This window comes from Antechinus flavipes, chromosome 1 (assembly GCF_016432865.1).
Source record: "Antechinus flavipes isolate AdamAnt ecotype Samford, QLD, Australia chromosome 1, AdamAnt_v2, whole genome shotgun sequence".
NCBI classification, from domain to species: Eukaryota; Metazoa; Chordata; class Mammalia; order Dasyuromorphia; family Dasyuridae; genus Antechinus; species Antechinus flavipes.
In genome coordinates, this window is record NC_067398.1 from 602430819 (window position 1) to 602455299 (window position 24481).

At 31.1% G+C, this 24481-nt stretch overlaps 1 protein-coding gene across 1 annotated transcript in view; it reads right to left on the reverse strand.

Annotated features, from left to right (window-relative positions):
- Positions 1-24481, reverse strand: part of LOC127547630 (CUB and sushi domain-containing protein 3-like) — a 588420-nt gene that overhangs the window by 318172 nt on the left and 245767 nt on the right. The window contains exon 3 of the mRNA XM_051974567.1: positions 13170-13282. Coding sequence (XP_051830527.1) covers positions 13170-13282 — 113 coding nt within the window. The remainder of the gene's footprint in view (positions 1-13169; positions 13283-24481) is intronic.

The following is a 24481-nucleotide window of genomic DNA, read 5'->3' on the forward strand; positions in this document are numbered from 1 at the left end:
CCTGGGAAAATAAGCTAAAACAGGATTTTGAAGGACTTTAAGTGCCAATGATTAATTCTTCCAAGATTTAAATTATTTATTATCTACCTTATTTTGGTATATTTCTATGTCACCAACAAGTTCCTATAGTTCCATAGGGAAGTATTATTAATTCTCATAATACATAGATTAGATAGATAGATAATATCCAAGATATATACTAGATTCACATACCTTAAACTTGAATGTCTTTCAAAGTATAGGTAATAGCATCAAAATTGCTCTGTCTTCTGGAATGACATATTGCATTTTTTTCATTTAGCTCTTTTCATATCCTACATAGATTCCTTGCAAATAAAGATCATGGCAGATCATGGCTAACACTAGAAATTTTGATTCATCTTTCCATTTGACTAAAGATAATTATAGGGGGAAAACAGAATAAGCTTATTATTCCATGCTATCATTATCCAGTATTCAAGAGAGGAAAAAAATAAAATTGACCCTGATTTGATAACCATCCCTGCCATTGTATAAGAGCAAAATGTATTGAATTAGCATCATTTATCCCATATTGTGAAACAATCCAGATTAACATTTACTGATTGAGAATAGAAAAAGGCTGGTAGAAATAGTGATTTGAAAGATTTCAATTTAAGAATTTCATAGAACATAATTATGTCCCTATGAATTATCTTATCTCTTCCCACCCCCACCTTTATCATCTTTTAAAAATGAAATAGCTAAAATGAAGATAATAGATCATCTTTAAAATGTTACCACCTTCTGACACCAAGAAATATCAAAAAGAAATTATTTCCTAAGGATATATGCAAACTTTAAAAAATCTTTTAATGAAATATCTTAATTCTTCATAATTCCACCTGTTATATAGTCAGTCTAATTCAATTAAACAGGCATTTATTGATTTCATTCTTGATTGAAAAGGATCAGTGACATTATCAGGGTGATGTTTTGAGTTGAAAGTAAATTACATTTAAAAGAGATAGACTTGTGCAAATTCATTAGCTTCAGTCTTTCCTTCAGAGCCATCAGAGTCCAGTGGTTAAGACATAGGTCAAGATAAGTGGCAATGGCCCAGGATGCAGTAAGAAACCTTGGCCTTTTTAAACTAAAGTCTTTCCCAGGTCTCAGTTTGTCTGAGGCAATGTACTTTCAGTAGTTAAAGACTAAGTAAAAATTGAGGCAAAAGATGACCCTAGTGTGCCTTTACAAAATAATCAACTGAGAGGGGCAGACCTTCAGAATTCCTGGCTAGAACAAAAATAATTCATTTATTAAGTGCCTATGACATAGAAATGCCTATGATGTGTTATGTATACCACTTGTGGTTTGTAAAGCATTAATATATATTATCTCATTTAACTCTCATAACAACTATGATACATGTGCTAAAAATATTATTATACTCATTTTTAAGAACAGGAAGCAGAGACTCACAGAGGTGAAATACTTTGTCCCAAATCACAAAGTTAGGGAATTTTAGAGCTGGAATTAAAATCTATATCTTTCTTAACCCAAAAACAAACATAATATAATAAAATAAACATCAATAAAATATGAAAAAATGGAAAGCTTAAAGAAACCTATAATAATTTTTGATGAGATTAGTCCAGTTCTTTTGTTTTTTTTTATTAAGAATAAAAACAATAGAAAAAGTGTAGGGATGAGGACTTCTTTCTGTAATTTTGTAACCAGTAATATGAATAGTATAAGGAATTTCTAGACAGAAAAATTTCATGTACTAAAGAAAGCATATCTGAATTTATTCTGTAAATTGTAAACTTGTAGTTACATGGGGGCTCAAGCCTAAGGTTAGTTTGCTAGTGTATGTCAAAGATAGGAATTGAATCTAACTCTTCATTTTATGTTACCTCTTTTCAGTTATGAGTTGACACTTACACAAGATAATGTATGAGAAATTTTTGAGGAAAAGTGTTTTTTATAAAAGATTCTATGGAATAATAGAAAAAAAATTAAGATAGAAGAATTTATTTTACTGCAAATGGCACAAGCAAAAAGATTTTGAAAAAAGGAGCCAGACTTAAAATGTAAAAAGAGGTAAAAACTAAGGACAAAGCACACATATATAACCGGAGTTATGACCTTCCATGTTGCTTGATTTTTGACATGGCAGGCATCAATGGGAAACAAATAGAAACAATTGGGAATCTCTCACTTTTCTGAAATATCAGAAAACAGCATTTCAAAGATATTAGCATTCCATATTTCAACTTTTTAAATATTCACAATAGTAAATTGGAAAAGTAAAATAATGAGCAGCAGCAACATCATATCTAGGGATTCGACATACATCTATATAAGATTGCTTATTGTCTCAGGGAGGGAAGAAAGAATGGAAAGAGAATTTGGAACTTAAAACTTTATATATACAATATATATAATGTTTTATAGTGTAATTATGGAAAACAAAATGTCAAAAAAGGTCCCTAATGAAATTTAAGGAGTATTAGTAAGAATAAGTTATTTCATTTTCCAGTCTGCATTTGTTCTGTTATTCAATGAAGTTCATGAAGTCATTCTTAACTTTAAAAGGCAAAGAAAAAGCTATTAATAGCATGACATATCATTTTAAGAGAAGATATAGAAGAACTCAATTTCTTCTAATTGGATGTGGAACAGTAAACAATGACTTTTGATAAATATTATAGAATTTTAATTTTTTTTATTCTGTATTTGATAAACATGACAATTTTTATATACAAAGAATAAAAAAAGGATTATGTCTAAGGCTAAAATTTCTTATTATCTATAACTTCATGTATATGTATGTATATATAAAAACATATTAATTAATATATAATTAGCATAAATAATATTTAACATATAACACAATATAACATTCCAAAAATTCTTACTGTCTGGTCCTTTAAAGGATTGGTTTAAAAATATTCATTTCTTTCTTTTCTTCTTTTTTTGTTATTTGGGGGAAATAACTTTCACTTTCTCCTTCACCCTAAAATTCTCCACTCCAAATAACAACACAAAAAACCACTAAATAAGTAAACATAATTAAAACAAATTTACACATTGGCCATATCTTTAAAAATATGCGTTTTTCTGTACGTGCAGTCTATTAGTGTTAAAAATTGACAAGTATTTGCCCTTTGAAGTTGAATTGATCATTCAGGATTATTCTAAAGTTGTATTGTTTTTACCATGTTGTGGTCATTTAAAAAAAAAAAAACAACATAATCTCCTACTTCTGCTCACCTCATTTTTCACTAGTTCATTAAGTCTTACTAAGCTTTCCTGAATCCATTCCCTCTATTTTTTCTTATAGTGCAATAATAAACCATTACATCACATGCATAATTTGTTTAGCTGTTTGTCGATTGATGCTCCCCTTAATTTGCAATTCTTTACTACAACAAAGGTATAAATTCTTTTCCACATATGGAATATTTTCCTCTTTCCTTGGTTTGTATGATTCCTGGTAGTTTTTTCCATAATTTTTTTGACCTTTTGAGTACAACATCAAATTGCTTCCAAGAATGTTTGGAACAATTTACAACTCCATCAATGGTGCATTAGTGCAAAGCTTCTTAAACTTTAGATCACAACCCCATATGGGGTCACATAACTGAATGTGGAGGTCATAAAAAAATTGGTAACAGGAAAAGGTATCAAATGTTTGGCCAAAATTTAATTCTTTTTTTTTTTTTAATTTAAATTTTATTTTATTTAATAATAACTTTGTATTGACAGAATCCATGCCAGGGTAATTTTTTTACAACATTATCCCTTGCACTCGCTTATGTTTCGTTTTTTCTCCTCCCTCCCTCCACCCCTCCCCCCCCAAGATGGCAAGCAGTCCTATATATGTTAAATATGTTGCAGTATATCCTAGATACAATACATATTTGCAGAACTGAACAGTTCTCCCGCTGCACAGGGAGAATTGGATTCAGAAGGTAAAAATAACTCGGGAAGAAAATCAAAAATGCAAATAGTTCACATTCATTTCCCAGTGTTCCTTCTTTGGGTGTAGCTGTTTCTGTCCATCATTTATCCATTGAAACTCAGTTAAGTCTCTTTGTCATAGAAATCCACTTCCATCAGAATACATCCTCATACAATATCGTTGTCGAAGTGTATAATGATCTCCTGGTTCTGCTCATCTCACTTTGCATCAGTCCATGTAGGTCTCTCCAAGCCTCTCTGTATTCATCCTGCTGGTCATTCCTTACAGAGTAATAATATTCCATAACATTCATATACCACAATTTACCCAGCCATTCTCCAATTGATGGGCATCCATTCATTTTCCAGTTTCTAGCCACTACAAACAGGGCTGCCACAAACATTTTGGCACATACAGGTCCCTTTCCCTTTTTTAGTATCTCTTTGGGGTATAAGCCCAATAGAAACACTGCTGGATCAAAGGGTATGCACAGTTTGATAACTTTTGGGGCATAATTCCAGATTGCTCTCCAGAATGGCTGGATTTGTTCACAACTCCACCAACAATGCATCAGTGTCCCCGTTTTCCCGCATCCCCTCCAACATTCATCATTATTTTTTCCTGTCATCTTAGCCAATCTGACAGGTGTGTAGTGATAGCTCAGAGTTGTCTTAATTTGCATTTCTCTGATCAATAGTGATTTGGAACACTCTTTCATGTGAGTGGTAATAGTCAATTTCTTCATCTGAAAATTGTCTGTTCATATCCTTTGACCATTTATCAATTGGAGAAGGGCTTGATTTTTTATAAATTTGAGTCAGTTCTCTATATATTTTGGAAATGAGGCCTTTATCAGAACCTTTAATTGTAAAGATGTTTTCCCAGTTTGTTGCTTCCCTACTAATCTTGTTTGCATTCGTTCTGTTTGTACAAAGGCTTTTTAATTTGATATAATCAAAATTTTCTATTTTGTGATCGGTAATGGTCTCTAGTTCATCTTTGGTCACAAATTTCTTTCTCCTCCACAAGTCTGAGAGATAAACTATCCTATGTTCCTCTAATTTATTTATAATCTCGTTCTTTATGCCTAGGTCATGGACCCATTTTGATCTTATCTTGGTATATGGTGTTAAGTGTGGGTCCATGCCTAATTTCTGCCATACTAATTTCCAGTTATCCCAGCAGTTTTTATCAAATAATGAATTCTTTTCCCAAAATTTAGGATCTTTGGGTTTGTCAAACACTAGATTGCTATAGTTGACAATTCTGTCTTGTGAACCTAACCTTTTCCACTGATCAACTAATCTATTTCTTAGCCAATACCAAATGGTTTTAGTAACTCCTGCTTTATAATATAATTTTAGATCTGGTACAGCTAGGCCACCTTCATTTGATTTTTTTTTTCATTAATTCCCTTGAGATTCTCAACTTTTTATTGTTCCATATAAATTTTGTTGTTATTTTTTCTAGATCATTAAAATATTTTCTTGGAAGTCTGATTGGTATAGCACTAAATAAATAGATTAGTTTAGGGAGTATTGTCACCTTTATTATATACGCTTGGCCGATCCAAGAGCACTTAATATTTTTCCAATTATTTAAGTCTGACTTTATTTGTGTGGAAACTTTTTGCAATTTTGCTCATATAATTCCTGATTTTCCTTTGGTAGATAGATTCCCAAATATTTTATGCTATCAACAGTTATTTTTAATGGAATTTCTCTTTGTATCTCTTGCTGTTAAATTTTGTTGGTGATGTATAAAAATGCTGAGGATTTATGGGGATTTATTTTGTATCCTGTTACTTTGCTAAAATTATGAATTATTTCTAATAGTTTTTTAGTAGAATCTCTGGGGTTCTCTAGGTATACCATTATATCATCTGCAAAGAGTGATAGTATGGTTTCCTCATTGCCTACTCTAATTCCTTTAATCTCTTTCTCGACTCTTATTGCAGAGGCTAGTGTTTCTAATACAATATTGAATAATAATGGTGATAGTGGGCAACCTTGCTTCACTCCAGATCTTACTAAGATTTAATTCTTTATGTAAAAATAAATAAGCACATCCATCTCATTAGTATGTAAATTTGCTTTTATTTTCAATAAATGGTAAATTTATATTTATATGAAATAATTATTTTAAAATAAATATATTTAAGATCTATTATCAGTAAATGATATGTATGCCTCTTTTATATATGTATGTGCCCAGGGTTGTGTAAAAATTTCTCAGGCAAAAAGGGGTCAAGAGTGGAAATTTCAGAAGCCTTGCATTAGTGCACCTTTTTCACATATCTTCTAGTAGTTGTTCTTTTCTTTTTTTTTCTTTCTTTTTTTTTTTGTTATCTTTGTGGATGTGATGGGTATAAAGCAGGATAGCAGATTTACTTTCATTTCCATTTCTATTGTTACTAGTAATTTGGATCTTTTTTTTTTTAATGTCCTTGTTTTGTCTTGATGTTTTATTTTTCTTTTGAGTTGCTTTTTCATGACCTTTGAACATTCATCCAAAGGAAAAGGTTCTGTAAAGAAGGTAGTGCTGTATATCATCCTTTTGAACAGTTAATTTCAAGGAAGCACTGTGATTAAAAAATTAAGTCCTCTTAATTCTTTGACCCAGGCTTCCATTAATTCATTGCCTTGATCTAAGCTATTGAGGTGTAGTGAGAATGGGCAAAGTTTATATCAGAGTAGAACTAAATAAAATCACTTATTTTTGGATGTTCTTTCTTCTAAGTTTATGCAAATACATGTGTGCTATATTTGGATACATTTGGCATTTACAATAAATTCACAAGTATAACTTAATCTGCATCAGTGTGAGTTTCCTCATCTGCCCCTTGCCAAGATCTACCTAGTTTTCTAATTTCATTCAGTATCTTTTTTAATATAACCAAACTAGGAAATAATTTTTCCTTTGATCTTACATTCATAGAAAGTAGCTACAGTATTTCTGCATTATGACATCATGTTGTAGTGAAAAACACATGCACAGGTAAATAGATTTAAAATGTGTGTAAAATAAATAGTAAATACTTCAGAGAGGCACTAATAACTAGAGAATCAGAATGGGTTATTGCATAGGGTATCATTTAAGTTGAGTCTTGGTAAAGGTCTAAGGTTACCAATTATAAAAGTGATGAGGGAAAACATTCCCAGAAAGGGACTAGCTTGTGCAAATGTGAGTAGATGGAAAGTGGAATGTGATTTATAGGGAAGATCATGTAGGTGAGTTTATTTGGAGCACAGGTTGGGTGAAGGTATGTGCACTACACCCTACAAAGATAGGACCAACCACATTTTCAAGTGCTGAAGTTCTCTTCAATATCCAGATCAAATGCAAGCTCCCTTTGAAGTTTCTCCTGATCAACTAAATTGAAAGAAAGCCTTAAATTTTTCCAGAATCTCATTTAAATCTTTATTCCTCCTATCAAATATACTTTGTAACATACTATCCTTTGCCATGAATGTTACATGGTAGCATTAGAATGTAAACATCTTCAAGCCAAATATTTTGTTATTTTTGACCTTGTTGTTCCCAATAGTATTTATCATAATGCATTACTCCTGACAAAACCTTTAAAGATATTACAATTAAATTACTAGATTTAAATTGTAGGACTTAATTTGTAGACAATCACTTCTTGGATAAGCTATTACTCTGATAGAAACTATGTATATTTGTACATTATATAGATTTATCTGAATGGTTTATGCAGCATAGTTTAGAGGGAAAAAAAAAAAAAAACTAGCATTGAAGAAAATATAATCAGGAATCGGATCTGAAGTAGAATACTACCAAAGGAAATAGATTGCTATTCTGGATAATGAAACAATTAATGAGATTTAATTTTGTAATTATAGAAAATGAGGGGAAGGGTAAGATTTTAAAATGTGTCCAATATTTAAAGCATAGTCTATATGAGAACAGAGGTACTAAAAAAAAGAAATATTTTTTAATTTTTTTTTTGTAGTGGAAATTGATAGATTTACTTTGAGAAATGAATAATTGAAAGATTGTTGGGATAGTTAAATAAAAAAAAACAGCAGACAGTTGGAAATATGGATCAAAATCTTAGGAGAGGAGTTGGAGCTATAGATTTAATTTGAGAGTCATCTTGAATAGAGATTATAGTTAAGTTTGCATAGAAATTATAATCACTGGAAGATATAATAATAGCTAGTATTTATATACTATGTACCAGGGTCTGAACTAAGGACTTTACAAATGTTATCTCATTTGATCCTTACAATATTTCTGGAAGTAGCAAACTGAGGCAAATAGAATTTAAGTGATGTTCCTAAGGTCACATAACTGTGCATGTATGAGACATATTTGATATCAGTTCTTACTGACAGTATGCTCAACAGTTTATCTATTATGCCATCTAGATGCTTTATGGAGGGTATAAAGAGAAAAGGAAAAAAAGAGTAAAGCATAAGAAGGCTGGTTGGGGTAGGAGGATGCTGGAATTTATAGTTCAGGATAAGGAGAAAGAAAAATATCTAAGTTAATGGAAAGAATGATCACAGAAGTTGATATCTAGTCAGGATTTTATAGCTATAAAAGTCAAGGAAGGAAATTGTGGTCAACTTCATCATATCCTACAAAGAAGTAAAAAAATGGTAAAGAATAAAGAAAAATACCAGATCAGTTAACTGAAGGCAGGGGATGTTATTGATGCTTTTTAGTAGTATTATTTCAGTCATATAATTTGAAAGGAAGTCATATTGGAAGAGGTTAAAGTGAATGGGTACTCTTTCAAGAAGTTGACCTATGAATATAAGGGGGAGGAAAGTAATAGTTTTTAAGATTAACAGTTGTATTTTTTAAAAGTAGGAATATTTGAGTATATTTATTGTCTGAAGGATAGGTTCTGATAGAGGAAAAAAAGCTGGAAATGCAGAACAGAAAGAAGAGGATGGTTGGAATATAATTGTGGATGGGATTGGAACTTGACTTTGGTGAGGAAGAAAGGTTCTGTTTTCTCAGAAGTAGAAAGGCCAGAGGAGAAAAGAGAACTAGTGGGTTGGAGAGGAGAAAAATCAAATGAGCTCATGATAAATAACCTTGAATTTTTATTGATATGAAAGATGAATCATTTGTTATAGTAGAAATAAAAATGAATTTGGAAATGAAGGATCTGGATGCAAATCTATTACATATTAGTTTTGACTGTAGGCCAGGTTACTTCTTCTCTAAGGGAAATGATTCTCTGTAAAATGATGGATTTAGATTAGAAGAACAGTATTCAATAATGAGATTTATTGAAATTAAATAAGAAGGGAGAGGATTGAGATTTTGAGTATAATAGAGAGAGTTTGACAATGTGATAAAGAACAAAAAATGAATTAATAGGTTTGATCTTGTAAAGCACATGTATAACCTCCACTGTGTAGGCAGAAGCTAATATATTTCTTCAAATAAACAGTTCTGAGCTGTAGGAGGAATAAAGCAAATCGGATATCTTTCCTACATCTGGGACCAATATAGTGAGCCCTTAGCATGGAGTGCTATTGAGCTGCCCTAGGAAGGATAAACCAACTTGTCAAAAATGTAGTATATTAATGTTTCAGTGTTGATGATCACTGAAATCAGACCATTTAGTGAAGTGGATCCCACAATTTGAGTCTAAATGAGATGAGACCTAATATTGATAGACAGACAAATAGACAGATAAATGATAGACAGTGATATAGAATAAATAAATTGATAAATGAATGAATGGATTCTTTGCATTTTTAAATAGAAGACCTACTATGTATTCAGTTAAAATATATTTTTTTAAATCTTGGCTTCCCTCCCTATATTTTCCATTTATCCTTTTTAATGCTCTTTCCTAGTAACTATTGCCCTCTAATATCAGAAGGTTCTTATTTGACTATACTACCCAAATGGCCAACAGTCCCAGACTTTTCTCAGTTTTACAATCAAAATTTAACCAATAACAGTTCTCATTTCCTCAGTATTTTTTAGGTGAGTAAAGTAATAAGGGAGTAGTAATTGAAAATGTTTCTTTGCTTTATAACAGAAAATTAATCCCTAAGGAAATAATATGTAGACATTTTAAGCAGCATAGTAGGCCTAAGAGGAATGGTTTTATAGAAAGGGGACCTGTCCAGCTCTGTCAAGTCAAATACAAAACTGTCTACTCTGCCCAGACATAAGGTCAGAACTGCCTATTTTAGAGCTATTCATGTCCTAGTTTAAAATATGAAGCATAATATTAGGTCAACTCTGATAATGGTATTAAATATTCATCAACTTAGTTATAAATGTTAACCTCTTTGAGGTAAATGTCCTCTTCATGAGGTGAATATTTCACTCCATAATGGAAGTTACATAATGTCATAAGAACAATAATGAAGCACAGACATCTTTGCCATAGTTATAGATAACAATACCTACCTTGATGCATATCCATCTGCATTTCCTTCATGGTGATGGGGCCTGGTAACTAAACTCCCATAAAGTGTAAGGATCACATTTAATCTGTTATAATTTAACATTTCTTGAAATGGGAACCCAAATCACTTACTGAGAGGATAAACAGACCTCAACTATATACAAAACATGTTTGTCATGGTCACTTTTCTTACCGAAAATAATTAAGTTTTGTTTTAATGTACATTTTTTCCATCATAAATTAAATTCAAAGGAAAGATAGGATTTGATAGGTATGCATATTGTGATACTCAAAATAAATTGCAAACAGGAAAGCAGAAGATTTTTAAAGTATTTGAGAAATTAACTTAGATGGAAAATATGGGAACAAAGCTGATAAAATAATAAAAGAAAATGTCTTAAATACTGCAATGCACTTAAATGTTGAGATATATGTACTTTAAGGGAATATCTGAAATGTGTTAAGGTGACACAGAGAGAATTGACTTTAACTATATTTTAAAATTTACTAAAATTAATTTTTTACACTTAATACTTTTATAACACTAAAACATTTTATGAAGTTTCCTTTATGAAAACTAATATTTATTTCATAAATGTATATGTAGCATAGTTTAAAATTTAGTTAAAATTAATTTCTTTTTATATTGGATAAGAAAATAGTTTTGGATAGGAGAATACTGGGAACCATTTGTAATTCTTTGTAGGTTAAAAACAGATTATTTTTTAATAGTGACTCCTTTTCACAAACCCCCAAGAAGAAAACAAAGCTCAGAAATGACCATCTCTACTATTATTAAGGCAAAATATATTTAAATTTTTAAAAGGACATTTTATCAAATGTTAAGAAGTACAACTATAGGAAATATTTGCCCATAAAACAGTCTGATAGTCAAATATAATTTATCAAGTACCTACTATGTGCCAGACACTGTTCTAAACATTAAGATTAAAAAAGGGAAAAAAATACTATATATTATTTGTCTTCAAATAGCTCATATGTCATGGAAGAGACCACATACAAATAACAATGTACATACAAAGTACATTCAATGTAAATGGAAGAAACAAAACATAACTTTTATTCTGTAATTAAATTAATTTTTCTAACATGTTTTTGTTACCATTAAATTCTAGAGCTAACTTTCAAATAACTTTCTGGAAAGTGAGGATCATCACTTACCTTCATAATATACTTTAAACCCATGGGCACTCACTGCAAAATCACTGGTCAAGCGTAGTGAGAAGACAGACTTGGTACTTGTCACAGGTGGAGGCAGATGGAATCCTGTTAACCTAAGAAAAGTAATTGAAATTTGTGTTAAACACTTTATAAATATAGTCAAAAGTTATTAAGTAATCCAAAAAACTTTGGCACTTAAGTGCCAAAAGTGATCTCTAGATCCTCCATTGTTTGATTCTCTGTATCCTTAAAAGAGCACTACTTTTTCTGGGAAAACATGTCCGATGGTGTTTTTAGTAGGACTGTGTTATGGCTTATGTATAATATTCTGAACATATTTGTCAAGTTTTGCCAATGTCTCCAACACTTCCACGGATTATTTATCCTCTTTTAGCATAATTTTTTTCATCTTTAATTCAAATGACAATTTATGATGGATTAGAAGAGGGAATGGAGAAGAAAAGTAGAAATTGGGGTACTATTTAAAAGACTACAGTAATAATTCAGGCAAACTAGATGTGAGTTATTTATCAAATTTAATCAAACCATTCATCAGCTGATTAGATCTCATCAGACACTGAATTCAGTAAATTGGAGGGATTGTTTTGATATAATAAGTATGGATGTTTGTATAGGAAATCTAGGGTTTCTTTTTATATTCAAAAGAGTTTTTCTTTTGCATTTTATAAGCTTGTTTTGCATTTAGTAGTCACAATCCAATTCATTCTAAATTAATAAGCACTCATTTTTCAGGGATACAAAAACAAAAATGAAAGGTTGTCTCTGTCCTCAGGGTGCTTACTCATTGGCAATTTGATCATTAGTAAAATAATTATAGAATTAAATATTTGTTAACAAAAGTTAAAATGAATGAGGGGGAAATGGTAGATGTTATTTTGTTTGTTTTTGGCAAAGTGAAGGAACCAGATATTGGTGATGACACAGAGAGAATTGACTTTAACTATATTTTAAAATTTACTAAAATTAATTTTTTACACTTAATACTTTTATAACACTAAAACATTTTATGAAGTTTCCTTTATGAAAACTAATATTTATTTCATAAATGTATATGTAGCATAGTTTAAAATTTAGTTAAAATTAATTTCTTTTTATATTGGATAAGAAAATAGTTTTGGATAGGAGAATACTGGGAACCATTTGTAATTCTTTGTAGGTTAAAAACAGATTATTTTTTAATAGTGACTCCTTTTCACAAACCCCCAAGAAGAAAACAAAGCTCAGAAATGACCATCTCTACTATTATTAAGGCAAAATATATTTAAATTTTTAAAAGGACATTTTATCAAATGTTAAGAAGTACAACTATAGGAAATATTTGCCCATAAAACAGTCTGATAGTCAAATATAATTTATCAAGTACCTACTATGTGCCAGACACTGTTCTAAACATTAAGATTAAAAAAGGGAAAAAAATACTATATATTATTTGTCTTCAAATAGCTCATATGTCATGGAAGAGACCACATACAAATAACAATGTACATACAAAGTACATTCAATGTAAATGGAAGAAACAAAACATAACTTTTATTCTGTAATTAAATTAATTTTTCTAACATGTTTTTGTTACCATTAAATTCTAGAGCTAACTTTCAAATAACTTTCTGGAAAGTGAGGATCATCACTTACCTTCATAATATACTTTAAACCCATGGGCACTCACTGCAAAATCACTGGTCAAGCGTAGTGAGAAGACAGACTTGGTACTTGTCACAGGTGGAGGCAGATGGAATCCTGTTAACCTAAGAAAAGTAATTGAAATTTGTGTTAAACACTTTATAAATATAGTCAAAAGTTATTAAGTAATCCAAAAAACTTTGGCACTTAAGTGCCAAAAGTGATCTCTAGATCCTCCATTGTTTGATTCTCTGTATCCTTAAAAGAGCACTACTTTTTCTGGGAAAACATGTCCGATGGTGTTTTTAGTAGGACTGTGTTATGGCTTATGTATAATATTCTGAACATATTTGTCAAGTTTTGCCAATGTCTCCAACACTTCCACGGATTATTTATCCTCTTTTAGCATAATTTTTTTCATCTTTAATTCAAATGACAATTTATGATGGATTAGAAGAGGGAATGGAGAAGAAAAGTAGAAATTGGGGTACTATTTAAAAGACTACAGTAATAATTCAGGCAAACTAGATGTGAGTTATTTATCAAATTTAATCAAACCATTCATCAGCTGATTAGATCTCATCAGACACTGAATTCAGTAAATTGGAGGGATTGTTTTGATATAATAAGTATGGATGTTTGTATAGGAAATCTAGGGTTTCTTTTTATATTCAAAAGAGTTTTTCTTTTGCATTTTATAAGCTTGTTTTGCATTTAGTAGTCACAATCCAATTCATTCTAAATTAATAAGCACTCATTTTTCAGGGATACAAAAACAAAAATGAAAGGTTGTCTCTGTCCTCAGGGTGCTTACTCATTGGCAATTTGATCATTAGTAAAATAATTATAGAATTAAATATTTGTTAACAAAAGTTAAAATGAATGAGGGGGAAATGGTAGATGTTATTTTGTTTGTTTTTGGCAAAGTGAAGGAACCAGATATTGGTGATGAAATAGAAAAAAATAATGTTGGATTTTCTTTTAGCTAATGATTGTACAAAATATTTCAAACACATCTGGTCTTACTAGAATAGAAAAAAAAACATCCAAATATATTATTTTTTGATAGTTTATATATATAAACACTGTGTGATTTTTAAGACAATGTTAACAAATTTCCCCTTGTTATTAAAAGGGTTCAATATCATTCTTTTATTACCATGTAAATCTACAGTTCTCAGAATCACAAACCTGCATGTATTTTTAAAGGGCACAATTGTGCAAGTCAGCATTATAAGGACAATACCTATTATAGCACTGAGGACATACTTAGCATTCATTGAACCAGACTATCATTAAGTTTTATCCTGGGTGTAAGACTGGCACTTTTAGGACACTCATTAACCCTGAGATGATAGGACAATTTATTTTATGCATTACTGGTGCAGTGCACTAAATGATATCCTAGTGGCCTGAAAAGTTACTGTTTCCTCTCCCTGCCAACACCCATCAGTACATGGCAACCTTGCCCTCTTAACTTCAGTCATCCAAAAAGATAATATGATCTTATGCCATATTAAGAGAGGCCTAGCTTCCAGGAACATGAAATAATCCTGCTGTCCTCTGTCATTATCAGCTTACAACTGAAATACTATGTTCAATTCTGGACACTGAATTGTAGTCTACAACTGACACTGGCTGACAAGCTAGAGAATAACTATAGAATGAATGGCAAAGAGAATGGCAAAGAATGGCAAAAGACCCTGTCTCCTTGGTTCAATTGCCAGCCTGCCAGCCATCGTGAGCCCTCCCATACTTTCTTTATACGTTATTCCTTTCATCTAAAACAAGTCTAGCTATATTTACAGAGCCTCATTTTCCAACCCAAGCTAATCTAATAAATTTAATTCAAGTTAATAAAGCATTTGCTTTGTTCATTGTATGTTCCAAGTTGCTTCATCAGATGCTGGCAGTATAAGTACAAAACCAAAACAACACATCACAAATTAAAACAAGAGCAGTTCCTACCATCAAAGAACTTACATGTCTATAAGAGGAATAAGCTGTATAAATTAGATAAGAATATAAGGAATCTTTTAAGGAAAAAGAAAACATTAATAATTAGGGGGATCAGAAAAAGGATTTTATGAGATGTTGTATGAATTGAGCTCTCTTTGAAAATAGGAATTCTAAAAGGCAAAGATGAAAAAGAGTAAATTCTGAACATTAGAAATAATTTGTTTCTATAATGGTTCTGAAAGAACCATTCTAGTTGGCCGGTTGTTGATGAATATTTTTTTGCTTCTACAATTCATGATGACTGTTTATTATACAGCAGGTTTCCCAAGGGATAGGTTTTTATCATGTTATTTTATCCTCTTGATTAAGAACTGATGATACAGAAGGAAGGAAACAGAACTAAGAAAATGATTTATACAATGGCAAAAAACAACAACTTAGAAAGAATTAGAAATTCTGATTAACATAATATAAAACACAATTCCAGAACACTAATGATGAACACGTTACCCACCTCCTAATATAAAAGTAAACAATAAAAAGTGCAACATGATACATATTTTCATGGATAAGGACACTGTAGAAATTTACTTTGTTTGATTATACATTTTTTATAGCAGATTCCCCTTTCTCCCCTCGATTGTGGAGAGGAGGCTCAATTTAACTTTAAAATGAGACCTAGAGAAGGATTTTTTTTTTTTTTTTTTTTTTTGCTAAGGATTATAGGGATAATTAGCATCTAAGATGTGACTGACTCAATTATTCCCTGATTAAAAATCCAGTATGCTATACACTATAAAATGTTGAATATAAAAAGAAACCCTAGATTTCCTATCTAAACTTCCATCCTTATTATATCAAAACAATTCCTCCAATTTACTGAGTTCACAGTGTCTGATGAGATTCTAATCAGTTGATTTTTCCAGTCTTATTTAATATTATTCCCTTTCATTTGCTGTAAGTTGCAGTCAAATAAACTAACCTCTTTTCCCAAAATTCAGTATTCAATCTCCTACCTCTTGTATTCTCATAAAATTTTTCTTATGCCTAGAGTGTATTCTCTTATCATTTCTATTTTTTAGAATCTTGTCCTTCAGTCAAGGTCCAGCTAAAGAATCACTTCATTATGAAAACTTTTCCTAACTTGTTTCCTCCCAGGTCTAAATCTAAACTGTCCCTTTGTACTTCATGCACTTTTTTTTTTTCTACTGTGTTTTAAATTTTAATCATGTCTGACTCTTCATGATTCCACTTGGGGTTTTCATGACAAAGACACTAGATGTTTTCCAGTTTCTTCTTCAGTTTGTTTTACAGATGACAAACTATGGCAAACAAGTTTAAGTGATTTATTCAGAATCACAAAGCTAATTAATGTCTGAGACTGGATTTTAATTCATAAAGATAAGTGTTTCTGATTCTAAGTTCAGTGCTCTATCTACTTTACCACTTAGATGTCTTTGGGATATTATATATAGTAGTAATAGTACGATCATTATCATTATCTGAAGGGATGATTAAATGAAATTGCACTTAGTAGTTTGCATTTATATTAACTAAGTCCTGAAAGTGCCCTTTTCCCCCTTCCATATAAAAAACATACTCTTTTGACTAGAATAAAACTAATTTGCCATAAATGCATCAACAAAATCAAGAAAAATTACATAAGAGAATGTAATTTTTAGCCAAACAAGTACTGTCTAAAGAGAATGAGAAAAATAAAATAATTTTGTCAACTTTAGCTGCTGCTCATGGTATTAACATTTAGAAGTAGTGATCAATAATCTTGGTATTAAAATTATGATTGTTAAAAACATTTGAATAAAACAAACAGTTAATTCTTTGCATGAAATGAAAAAAGACACTGAATAACATTAGATGATACCATTGAGTTCAAATGATATTAAGTATGCCAGTGGTCTCAGTAGTATTCTGATGGAAGCATAATTGACTCATAATAATAAAGTTAATATCTACTAAATCTTTACTTTATGTGCATCCAATAACTTTAAAATCATCCCATTAATTAATTTTGAAAAAAGCTGATTTTATTAGTCATTTTGCTACATATTTAAAGCAATCCTAGAATATTTTATTTTAGATGGCATAATAGAATCTTAAAGATAGAAGGTTTCTCAAGTCACTTAATCATTAATGAAATATATATTGAATGCTTTTGTTTATAGAGCACTGTGTTAGATTTTAAAATGGAAGGGTGTCTTTTATTATTAAATTATATAAAATATGATTTTCAGATATACTATACTCAAATACTGAATTACTTACTTGTCACACATGGTCCATATTCTATAGCATGCTGTTTCCATGCCCTTGTCAAGCATTATCTGTGCTAATAAATATCCTTTTCCTATTTTTTCCATTAAAAATCTTATCCATCTTTTATCACTTGCTTCATATGCAATCTCTTCCCTAATTTTACCTGAATTTAGGCTTACTTTCTTTTTCTAATATTTTTGGATCATACATCATTTTTATTAGTAATATGGGTAGCATTTATAGATAAAGATATAGATAGATTTATAATTAAAATGACTAAAAAAGAATAATTAAATATGTATAATTAAGGCCACATACGTTCCCAACCACACAAGTTCTCTAGGTATGTTTAGTCTTCCCATTGATAGTGTTTGCAATTAAAAAAAAAGCATACCCTACATCAATGAAGGAAGTAGTATTTTGCTATTTTATTGAATGCCTTTATTTTGAACTAATTTTGTCTTCTGGCTCACTAGTAAAAAATCATACCTCTAATACATGTGTACATGTGCATGTGTACATGCACACACACATGAAAAATGAAAACTTCAGAGTGTAATCAAATATCCTGGCTACCTTTTCTTGAGATACCACATATGAGAGGGAAAATATATACAGTGAATAATTAATACCCCAAGAAAAATCATCCACCACCCTAATTAAAAACTCATTCATAGGAAGGTAAATATAGGTAAAAAGCACTAGACAAAAGGTTAAAAGAAAGAATTGAGAGACTTTGCAGATTCAGGAACTCTGTACCAGTCTCTAAAACTAACTTTATATCCTCATTGCCTCATGTGTACCAGATTAATATATATGATAATAAAGATAACTCAAACTGACCCATGTCTACTCCATACTTTCTTTGTTGGAGCCCCATTAAAACTTTGGGAATATAGTGGAATTTAATCCATAATTGTTTTTGCTCCCTACAATAGCCTCATTAAGAATAGGTCATATCAGTCTAAAATCATTTCCCTTTTTAATTTCTTTGGATTGTGATACTGAACTTATAGAAGAAGGAAATGTGACAAATGTAATTTACCTGGTTTTCTGCAAGGGATCTAATAAAATATCTCAAACTATTATTGGGGGAAAAACATAGAGTGCTGTAGTTTTGATAATAATAAAAATAGAAGGACCAATTATTTATTGAATGGCCAGATACAAAGAGTAGTTTTTAATGCTCTAGTGTCAAATTTACACGTGAACTCCATTATCCTCCAGGAATCCAAGGAGCTTGGGAACTATGCTTGCCCTTTACTATATTTTGTTGTTAAATTAATGAAGTGGATAAAGGTATAGATGACATGTTCATAATGTAATTTTGTTCTACATTTTGAAAGACATAGTTAGCTTCAAGTAATTGAGGAGATAGTATTCTGCTCTTTACTCTCTTCAGATCACAGAATATTCTGTTCAATTTTTGGTACTATAATCTAAAAGTGGCATTGATAGAGTAGGATAACTAGGATAAAGTAGGGCCTTGAGATTATGAAATAGGAGGATCAGATAAAAGAATTACAGATAATTAACCCAGAGAAGACTGGACAGAAGGGGAATGGTAAATGGCTACCATGTGCCATGTGAAAAAGGGATTAAAACGCTGATCCCAGAAAACAGAACTAAGAGAAAAGGGTGGAGGCAAACTTAAGGTTTGATGTTGGTAACGTTTGAACTATGAACAAGTGTGATAGAATGCTTTAAGAGGTAATGATTTTCTTGTCATTGTAGATCTTTAAATAGAGATTTTGTGGCAAGTTATATGAAAGGTTATGAAGAGTAGTTTTCAGAGATGATTTAGAAGATTCTAACTTTAAAATCCTGCAATTCTGGAATCTCTATATTTTAGATTCCCAGGTATGTCATCCCAATCTCTCACCAAAATTTTAGTACCACCTGGATATGCCATAAATATATCAAATTCAACATGTCTTAGATAGGCCTCAATATAATTTTATCTAAATTTAGTTTGTTTCCCACTAAAGCTTATTTATGAATCTTTTCTTCACCTTTTTGATCAGCCATAAATTGTTCCAATATTCAGAACCAGATAACATAAATAGTTCATGTTTACAAATATACAACTTTTACTATCTATCTATCTATCTATTTCATTGGTATAATGAAATTGGGGAGAGGGGAGGTCTTTGCAAAGCAAAAAGGAAATGGTTCTAATATTTGACTTAAAAGTCATATAATATAATTATTATATACTTTGTGTGTGTGTGTTTGTGTGTGTGTGTGTGTGTGTGTGTGTGTGTATATACATACTTATATATTATTGTTCATCAGTTGAACCAATGCCCCCTTGAGAATAGAGATGTTTTAAATTTTTTAACCTCTATGTTTTGTACATGTGGCTTTTTAAAAATCTAAAAGACATAATTTCTGGGTAATTTAATGATTTTGTTAATAATGCCAGCATTTTTAATAAAAGGATCAGAGACACTCTCAAATGCCAAAGGCAATGATGACACCAGGCTCATAGCTCATATGGTCTTTTGAATGAGGAGTTTTTCGAAAGATGGCAAACATCTCTGAGAGGTGTACTTTACAAAGACACAGAGAAATGAGAGGCAGGGCCCAGCTCCAAGATATCAATCAAAAGACAGATGAAGCATATTGGCAGCTGAGGTTATATACCCAGAGAGTCTTTAAAGTCAGGACTCTGATGTCATCAGCCAACAGAAAAGCAATCAGGATTACAGTTGGGGAGAATACAGGTTTTTTAACCCAATAGGGCAGTGTCCAGTGCAAAACAGTTCCAAATGATAAGGAGAAATCCCAAAAGTGGTAAATAGAAGGGAATTAGATAGGTTAATGGCAAACAACTAATGAGAGGTGTACTTTACAAAGAGAAATGAGCTCACTACAGTGAGGATTGAGATTGATATTATGTCAACCTTCTCTAGATAAATTGTTGTTGTTGTTTGTCCTTCATTCTCAAAAAGGATTATGACATCAGAGAGGTGATTCCATGACATGCAAGTCAATTGGATTTAAGTAAGAGAGGGCTGTACAAAGTCACCAGTCTCATTTTTCTCTTTCTTATCTCAATTCAGTGGCAAGATATAGATTAAGGCAAATGGAAATGGCCTTGAAACAGTGGAAAAACTTATGTTTTTAAAAGCTAAGGTCTCCAATAGTCAATTTGACTGAGAGAAAACCCAGTCAGTGATTAAGACTAGGTAAGAAATGAGGCAGATAATAGGCCTCTTTTATCTAGTCAAAAAAAAAAAAAAATCTATCTGGGAGGGAAAGATACTCAGAGTTTCTGGTCAAAACAGAAATTACTGCCATTAATTAATTAATTAATAAAATATCAATCAGATCTAGTTAACTCTAGGCAGATAAAGAAACTGCCTATAGGAGGTAGAACAAAGCTTAAGGAAGCTTGGTATTTCAAGAGATTGAAGTAAAGAGGAATAGGTCATGAGAATTAAGAGTTGAAGAAGAGAAATTCTGGACAAAAGTAAAGAGGTGAGCGATAGCATATAGGTTTGGGGAATATAAAGAGGCAAGTTGTTTTTGTAGAAGGTTAGGTGAAGGGAAGTAAAATAAAATAAGTCTGTAAAGGTTAGCTGGGGAAAGACTATGAAAGACCTAAGTGTCAAACAAAGGAAGATGTATTTTATCCTAATGGCAATAGGAAACAACTAAAGCTTTTTGAACCTAAGAATGATGTGATAAGAACAATATATAATGTATATTGATCTTTTAGAAAATTAAAACATGTTTCTTGATTAGTCATTTCAACAATCTCCTGTGTAAAAATTTTAGAGGCACAAATAAGTAACAATAGGCCTACCAGGCAAGGGAATGTTGATTTGCTATTATGGTATTGGAGAAAATTGGTGATATCTCAAAAGACATAAAGGTTGCTTTTGTGAAAGATGTGACAATCAACCTTTAACTGCAAACCAAATAAGCATTTGTCTAAGAAAGAGGAAGTCAAAGTTATGAAGATCGATGTTCTTCCAGCCATAGAATTAAATTAGAGCAATCTCTTTTAAACTTCTAACTTAAGCTGATGGAAATAGTCCTGTTCTGTCATGCCAAAATGCATCTCCATAAACTGTTGACAACAGAAAATATTGTTGTAAAGGAGCCAACAACATGATTATACTGCCAGCTCTTAGTTCAAGTGAGCTTATACAATTTAACACCAAAGCTATACAGAGGAAAAGAAGCAGAAATTTATGACATACATTTTAACATTTAGTGTCTGCTTTTTCCAGTACAAAAAATATTCTTTTGAAAAGACAATGTCTTCCCTAAACTACCTCCCACACTATCAAATTCAAAGTTATGTTAGATAAAATTCTAGTGATTTTAAAAATGTGACTACAATTCACCATATAATATCATTGGGGATATAAGGGGAAAAGTGAGGAAAGAAGAGTGAACATTTGTCAATGCAAATGATCAGAGATTATTCATAAAGCCTTTTTATTCTGTGGGGAAGGAGAGACCAAATATATGATTTCATTAGTTTAAGGAGTAATCCTTGATAATTTCCTTTGTTAATGTAGGTAGACACTTTTACTGGATTTATTGTAATAAGAGAACTGCTTGAAGCACTAAGAATTAAACACTTTGCCCTTAATACTTTCTTTTTTCTGTTAGAGGAAAGATCTGAATGCAGGTTTTTCTAACTGGAAAGGAAACTCTTTATCCATTATTCCATGCTGCCTCTCACACAGACAGAACACATGTATGAATAAAAGGGTAAATAGACAAATATAAAAATATTTTTTGTTACAAAGTCTGAAAACCATTCAACAACCATAAATGATTTTTGGTCTAGAATCAGGAAGAAAATAAATTCGGTCTTACAAGCTTACTAGCTTTATGACTCTGGATAAATCACTTAACTATTATTTACCTCTTTTTCCTCAGTAAAAAAAAATAGGAATATTCACGATGCCTACCTCCCAGGGTTGTTTTGAGGAACAAATTAAGATAAATGTGTTAAAGCTTATCATAGTATCTGAGTAGGTACTTACATAAAACTAGTTAGCATTATTATTATTTAAAGAAATTCAGAAAAAAAAACTTAGAATGAAAATAATTGTTCAGATGAGCAATTTTTATATATTTAAAAATTGAAGCCATATTTATCTAATGACAGCAATCATAAATCAGCCCTTCAGTTTCATAGTAGCCAATGTTATGTTTTCACAGATAATTTTGTGATCACTAAGAGTTTATAATGTAACATTCACTTTATACTTGCAGATTCAAGGATCAACAAGAATGAGTGTGAGTTGGAATTAATTAGATGGCATATCTGAGTTTTAAATTTTTGCATTGAGCCCTCAGTAATTTGAAATATTTTGAGAGAGGGCCTAGAAATTTGAAGATATTTTCCAAGAAAGGTAATTGCATTGCATTCTGATAATAAAACACAACCACAACAAAATGATATGTCTACACAAAACTCACTAACATTTTAAAAGGCTGATTTTGATTCTTTCCTCCCACAAACCCCACATATTCAAGTTCATCTTCAGTAAAATCCATTTTTCACATAAAACTCATTTCCTTCCATTTTTCTTTTGCTGGCTTACCCTCCAGGTTTTACCTGATTGGCTACTGGGTTGAAGAACATGAATACAAAAGGGATACAAACCTACATGTATAGTTCTTGGTACAAAAAGCTTCCAGATACCTAAATACAGTGTTTAGTCTACCTGTATTAAAACATACAGTTCTTACGATAATAATATACTCTGGCTTCAAAAAGTAATTGCAACATGATAAGCAGGTCCATTATGTAAGTTTTCTAGAAAGGTTCACCCATAGAAATATTTAACAATCTTTTAAGTATTTTGCTATTGCTATTAGGGAGTGACTGGTGGGAGGAGAATAAGCACATTTCTTTTAATAAACAAAATTGAGTCAATGTCTCTGTATTGACAGTTATTTTTGCCAATAAGCTTATTTCAAAAGCCAATTTAATGAAGAGATAAGAACCATTTGGCATTGGTACATTATATGATATGCAAATAAATCTTAATGTGTTTGAAAAATTGAGTTTAGTAGAAGAAACATTTCACTGTCAATCTTGCTTAACAAACTTTCTGTTCAAAATTCCAAGATAAAATTCTGCTTTGTTTATATCTAAGTAATGATAAATTCTAAATCTGGGCCCACTGATACTAGCATCACATCTATATGAGGGCAAGTTGATTTCTCCAATAATTTAGGGACAACATTTACTATAAAATGTGTTTATTACATAATTTTTTTAGGAACACAAAGGCTATCTGAAATCCTAACTATATAATTTAATTGAAAGAGCTCTGGAAAAGAGATCAATTTAAACTCCATGAACTAAGATTTTCAACTAATGTGATAAAAAAATAAGCTTCTTATTAAGTGAATATTATCTGGAAATGTTAAGAGTAGATTAAAAAAAGTTTATAAAAGAGTTCTTCCTTCTCCTCAGAGTTTGCAGCCTAATAGTGAACTAACTCACTAATGTACTAACTCAGTAATGATGTACAATATTACAAGATAAATGCATTAGTGACAAAAGGAAAGGCTTCCTGAAAGAAGTGCCATTTGAGTCAAGCTTTAAAGCATACGGAGGAATTTATCAGCTAAAGAAGAACATTTCAGTCACAGAGACAGTGTGAACCAAAGCCTTACTGTATGTTTACTTTTCAAAGAATTTAATTGCTCTAGCATCATGCTTTGTATCTCTGGGATGGCTAGAGAAAAGTTTTTGACTAGTTTAAAAGCTATTTTTTCTTTCAATTGTATATCCTTGACAGCATTTCCTACAGTGATTTACAGACCTATAGTATTTTTTTTTTCCTACAGTGATTTACATGACTAGACCACCAAGGGATGGTGAAACTTGACACAATCCCTTTCTTTATGGTTAGAGACTCCTAGGCTCAACTATTTGGATTAACAAATTTGTTCCCTCTCCCTCCTTCTTTCTTTCCCCTCTGCCCTATCAGTGTTTACTAATACTGGTGATAATAAAATACTTGCTCTCTAAGTATAATCTACTTTCCCTTTGTCAAATTCCACAGCTTTTCATTTTCTCATTCTCATTCTCCTCAAATCTATTCCTC